General features: G+C 37.3%; 1 protein-coding gene across 1 annotated transcript; it reads right to left on the reverse strand.

Annotated features, from left to right (window-relative positions):
- Window positions 1-850: 850 nt before the first annotated feature.
- Window positions 851-1,899, reverse strand: LOC125777294 (uncharacterized). The gene is made up of 2 exons (XM_049451729.1): window positions 1,368-1,899; window positions 851-1,279 (listed from the first exon to the last, which is right to left on the reverse strand). The coding sequence occupies exons 1-2, from the start codon at window positions 1,543-1,545 to the stop codon at window positions 876-878; spliced, it is 582 nt and encodes a 193-aa protein (XP_049307686.1). The 5' UTR covers window positions 1,546-1,899; the 3' UTR covers window positions 851-875.
- Between the last annotated feature and the right edge of the window lie 4,507 nt (window positions 1,900-6,406).

The raw sequence follows: 6,406 nt of genomic DNA on the forward strand, positions 1-6,406 counted from the left end.
CATTTTGAAATTTTGCAAACGTCGTTTTCTCTTCAAGAAGCTGCTCATTTGTCAGAACTGCCGATATTGGACTACTATAACATATAGCTGCCATACAAACTGAACGATCGGAATCAAGTTCTTGTATGGAAAGCTTTCACATTTGACAAGATATATTCACGAAATTTGGTATAGATTATTTTGTAATCTCCGAAGAAATTGTTCAGATCGGCTTACTATAGCATATAGCTTCCATACCAACTGGACACATAGTTACTAAAAGCAATGCACCTGTGATGGGTATATTAGCTTCGGTGCAGCCGAAGTTAACATTTTTTCTTGTTTTGATATGAAATATGACACAGTTGTCACTGACAGCCATACCAATCGAGAAAAAAATATGTCGACGAATGTGTTTTCGCGCGAAATTTAAATGAAAAAGTCTTCTTTTTTTTTGCCCACCAGCTGAATGTGGATCAAATCTGTCCTAACCCAAACCACTAATATAAGTTTATTCGCACCTCCAGTTACTTTTCCCGCATACAGGCTAACAATCCGACACGAATATTTTAGATATCGTACCTGTGGTTGGAATTATATTTCATTTCTCCCTGTAAAAATTTCTCAAATAAATTAAGGAATATGCTATTAGTAAACTTCATATAATAATAACCACAAAACTTTTTTATTTGTCCTTTATAAGTTTGCGGTTTTATATAATGAAAAATGAAATTCGCACTAGCGAGAAAAGTTAATAACATGATTTATGGAATTTTTGATATTTTATAAATATTTTTTTTTTTTACATCCGATTATTATATTTTTTTTTTGATTATGTCTTTTTGACAAAATATTTAAGTTTTGAGCAGATTTTATTAATTCTCTTGTTTATCCACTTATTTTCTGCTAATATTTGTCATATTAATTGTGCTTGTGAGCATTGTACTATTCGAATTGGTTATATTGGCAAATATTGCCGTTGAATCCATAACCGTGCCAATAATTGCTAAGCCTGTGTCCATTACTCTAATTGGTTCGTAAATAGCCGTTGTATTTGCTGGCTCCATATTTAGCACAAGAGCTTGGTTTTTGTTACTTTTCCGGCGCTTTTGCAAACGCGTTCTTAAACGCTTGAATGGTGGTCTCAGCAAGCCATCGGTGTCATTTCGATGAAGCATTGTGGAATTCATCATAGATGTTTTTGTTGCGAAATACTTGATAGTATTCTGGGTCCTTAAACGTACATTGCTAGCAAAGCTCTTTAATTTGAAACGAATTCCGTCGAATATTTTTTCGGTAGCTACAAACAAAATATGAGAAAAGCAAATAGTTTCGGCTTAACTATTTTTAAAAGTAAAATTAATACTGTTTTGTTTGTAATGACTTACAATCTTCATCTGACGAAGTGTCAGCGCGAACTTCTCTGGCTTTCGCTGTCAAGCTTTGTACTTCTCTTCTAAGTGACCTCGATTTATCCAACTCTTTAGCATGACTCGGCTGAAATATGGTACCCAAGAGCAATAACAATAAAAACAAAGTTTTCTTAAGCACACTTTTCTCGAACATTTGAGAAATGCAAGTAAGTTGTCTACTCTTCTCTCAAATGGCACCATTCATCATAGATCACTCCTATTTATATAGAAAATTTTAATTGTTTGAGACATTGTAGAAATTTTATTAAGTGGTCGTAAAATGTAAATGGATTGGAGATAGCCTATTTTATTAAGAAGTGCTTTCTTTAATTGCATTCCAAATATTTCTAATTAGTATGTGTGTTGTTTCTGGTGGAAATAAAAGTAGATGGAGCATTGAATTTATATTAGCATACCGTTAAGATGAAAAGCAAATTGTTTAATGTTACGAAAGTGATAAAGATAAATAAAAAAATGTCTCAAATACATTCATCACCACAATGATGCCAACAATCATGGAGGCGTTATTTATTATACCATGAATAGGGTAATTAATACCCGTATAAATCCGCCACGAAATTTGTAAAATACCGAAAGGAGCGTCATAGATCCTACAAAATACATATATAAATGATCAGCATGTCGAACTGAGTCGATTTATCTGCGTCCGTCTGTCTGTATAGGGTTTGTCCGGAAAGTAATAGGACTAATTTTCTTCCGTCGCCACTGTACTTCGAAGCGTGCGCGCCCCAACTGGATTCGGTAGAGGGCGTTCCTAGCTAACGAACGGTAAGTTGTCTCCGAGCACCTGGAGAGTCAGGACAAACATTTTCGCGTGACGTGTTTCTGTGAGTGATGCAGCCTAAAATGCAGCGTTTTAAGCAGAGTTACGCGATTAAATTCTGTGTGAAACTCGGTAAATCTGCGACAGTGACGTTTGATATTATTTTACAGGCTTACCCAGATGTTGCTGACAAAGTCAAAGTAGAGACAAAGAGGCAATGTTCCGAGTGACTCACGCCGGCGTCTCCTAGCCCAAAAAAGGGAAGAATGAGGAACTACAAAGTGAAAACAATGCTCACTGTTTTTTTTTTTTTTGACCATGAATTTTTTCCTCCTGGGCAAACCGTTAACGCCAAGTTTTACGTGAAAGTCCTCAAGAGACTCAAACGAAGGATCAATCGGGTGCGACAAGACATCGCAGCCGATTGGAAGTTGCACCACGACAACGACCAGGCTCATACCGCCTTTCTTTTGAACAGCTACCTAACCAAGGCCGGCATCCCAACGCTTCCGCAGCCGCCCTACAGCCCAGATGTGGACCCTCCCGGACTATTTTTATTTCCTTGCCTGAAAAGGCCGATGAAAGGCAAATATTTTGAGAATGCCTTCCGTGACGTCTTCAATGCTTGGAAATGGCGCTGGCAGAAGGAGAAGTTTTTAAGATTCAATATTTTTTATTTAATCGACGCAGTCCTATTACTTTCGGAAAAACCCTGTATATACTCCAACGAATCCCTAATTTTTTTAAATTGTCGATATGAAGTTTTGCGCACGTTCTTTTCCTCACCAAGAAACTATCCATTTGTCGGAGTCAAACTAAACGATCGGAATCAAATTATGTGTGGAAACTTTTTAACAAACAAAATATCTTTACAAAACTTGGTACGGATTATTACCTAAAGCCTTACTACAATATTTAAACAAATCTTTCAGAACGGGCCACAATAACATATAGTTTCCATGCAAACCGACCGATCAAAATCAAGTTCCAATATAGAATTTTTTTTTTATTTATGACGGATATTATTTCCCATTATTAAGAACATATCGACCAATAGAGTTATCTTAATAATACATAGTGAAATTTAAAAGAAAGTTTTGCCATTCACCTGTGAGTGGTTCAAACAGATTACAACTATTGATCTTAGAACAAGCATCCCCAAGGTAGCAAACAAATATTTGTTTGAAGGCGAGCTAAAGTGAGAAGTCGAACCCGATGCGGTTGTGCGTAAAGTTTGGAACCCAAAGTGAGGGAAGGGGAAGACCCGCGGGAGTCTGGTCCGTGTTCAATCTAATGCAGCGACCATATAAAGGAAGGCACATTTAGTGTTGAATTTGTGGTTTGAGAGGGATTCCATCGCAGGGTTCTGTCATTCACCCTGGTCGACGAGTGCTAATCATAATTCGCACCAAATTCTTCTACATATCGACGATGTGCTTTTATGAGTTCATTCGCCGAAACCAAAGTGTATAGTGATTAATTATATGTCCTGCTGTCAAATAGTAACCAATTATTTGCGTGCAGAAGTGTAAAAGAGACGACAATAGGAGTCTTCAAGAAAGAGATATTGCGGAAAACTTATAGTTCTTTGAGCATTGGAGATGGCGAATAAAGCAGACGATGGAACGATGGACGTGTCGTATAACTGACAACTTTAGAATAGTTTATTCGTTGAAAAGACAACGACTCCACTGGCTAGGTTATGTCGTCCGAATAGACGGAAGTGCTCTAGCTTTGAAAGTGTTATATGCGGTATAGGCTGGTGGTCCGCAGCTCCGTTGAAAAGTTTAGGTGGAGATCAACGAAATTTCGCTTGGTACTTCCAACTGCGAGAAGAAAAAACTATTTATTTATTCAGTCAATTGCGTAAGCGCTCTACTGCATTAGGTGAAAATAATACATTAGGTGAAAATTTTTCCCGAACAAACTTCCACTTACCAATATGTTTCTTTTCGCTAATTTCTTTTATGTCATATGCATATGTATATATGTATGTGAGATATTTTAATGACACTAAGTGGATAGGTTTTCTTGATCACAATATTCTTTGTCGTCCAATCTAAATAAAATTAATTCAAAATTTGCCAATATTTATGTACTACTAGAAAACCCGACGAACTCTGTTTTGCCTTGTACGAAACAAATAAACGGGGTTTGGATTTTATTAAGTCCTTTTTTAGGGAATACAAACTAGTATTTTAATGATGACCTCATTCTGAACTCGTAGTTCTGTCTTCTGCATTTTTATTTTTAGCAGCTTTTGTGGTTAGTAAAGATGTTTGTGAACACTTAGTTCATAAATTCGTCTTTCGATGAGATAAAGTTACATAAATTATTGGGAAATGAAATCAATCCGCTCGATTCATCAACAGGTCCCAACCATTACCGATTGTTCACACACATTAGCCACTAATTGTTCAAAGAAATCGTCAGCAGATTTAGCATTAAGCAATAAACTGGAGGGTTGAGTTAAGAAATTACAATTAAAAACAAGGTAATCAGTTTCAGGTTAAGATTCACTACTTTCACCTTCAACTAGCAGATCCAACTTTAAGTCGCCATATCTAATTCTGTACTCTCGACAACCCATATTTACACCACCACAATTTTTAGCAACTTGAACTTAAGATTGCGCCAACAACTGTATCAACTGACAAATACTTAACAAAAATTTCTACAGAAGAACTACATATTTATTATTTCTAGTAATTATTTAAGAATAATGCATTATATTTGTACAGATAATTACTTTTCAGATTTTATTTAATCACACTTTTTGTATCACAATTATTATTATTTACACACATTTTTTCGTTTTAACCAAAGTATCCGCCACCGCCTCCATAGAATCCACCACCGCGTACTCGATTCACTACACGGGTGCGCGTAACGACACGGGTTCGTTGGAAGCCGCCACCATAACCACCGCCAAAACCACCGCCAAAACCACCACCGAAGCCACCACCATAAAAAGGTGGTGGTGGTGGTGGAGGCGGAAATCCAAAGCCGAATTGTCGCGCCTTACGTTCGCCAGCATTTTCGTGACCTTGTGGTTCTACAGTTTCCGCCAACAACTGCTCTGCTGGCTGGGCTTCACCGGACAGTACAGGTTCTTCCACTGATAGCGTGGTCACATTCACCTGTGTTTGATCTGTGGCAGCAACATTCTCCAATGGTTCTTCTGTGAAGGCGCTGACAGCCGATAATAAAACCGCGCTTAAAAGCAAAATACCAAAATTCCCCAATCGCATTTTTTACAATTTATGCGTTCAATATTCCGAGCAAACTAAGGCTCACGCGTTAGCCGCTATTTTATTTATACCTCGAGTAGCTTAAAATTTAACGCAATAACGCATAGTCATGATTTTGAACTCAAGATCATTTTCTTCGAGTTCAATTACTTTGATTTTGCCATTGAATATTCAATTCGGTGATTTTTGTACTTAAAGCTGTTGTTGTTGCTTTTTTAATACTCCAATAGTACTTTGTAGTACCATTTCGGTATCATTAAATGAGATTTGTTTTAGCCAAACAAAAAGGTACGGAAATTAGCTGCAATAAATATTGAGTACAGTGGGCCAAACTGAAATGCTTATATGCTGATAAAAAGTTCTGGTAACTATAGAAAAGTTAAACTTTTACTTTTGATTCACTTGTCCATATACTAATATGAACATAAATAGTAGACTTTGTTCATAATTTTAAAATTCTAAATTTATTCTTGAAAATTTATGTCGTCTGCCTCAAAATAATCCCACTTGGCTTGGCTCCAACACACTTGCGACAGTGCTTTTTCCTCGATACAGTTGTTAAAGTCAATTTACGGAATAGCCTTCCATGCGCCTAGCGATTCACGTTTAATGTCTTCAATTGACTCAAAACGGTTTCCGCAGTCGAATACGAAGCTTGCGGCACGATACTGGTTGAAAATTTGGCGAAAAACCCACGAAGAGCCAATACAGTATGTGAAGCTGCATTATCGTGGTGCAAACCCCAAGAGTTGTCGGCCCGTAATTCCGCCTTCTTTTTACGAATAGCTTCGCCTAAACAATCCATAACTCTTAAATGGTACTCATTGTTAACGGTTTGGCTGGTCGGAAGGAATTCGGATCGCCTGAGCCTGGGACTACACGAAGACAGCTGTTAACATAACTCTGAATTTTCACCTGCTTTGACGTCGGCTTCGGCTCAACTTTGCCCCGATATTCGATCAATTAATCGTCTGTTTCTG

This window comes from Bactrocera dorsalis, chromosome 3 (genome assembly GCF_023373825.1).
Source record: "Bactrocera dorsalis isolate Fly_Bdor chromosome 3, ASM2337382v1, whole genome shotgun sequence".
Lineage (NCBI taxonomy): Eukaryota > Metazoa > Arthropoda > Insecta > Diptera > Tephritidae > Bactrocera > Bactrocera dorsalis.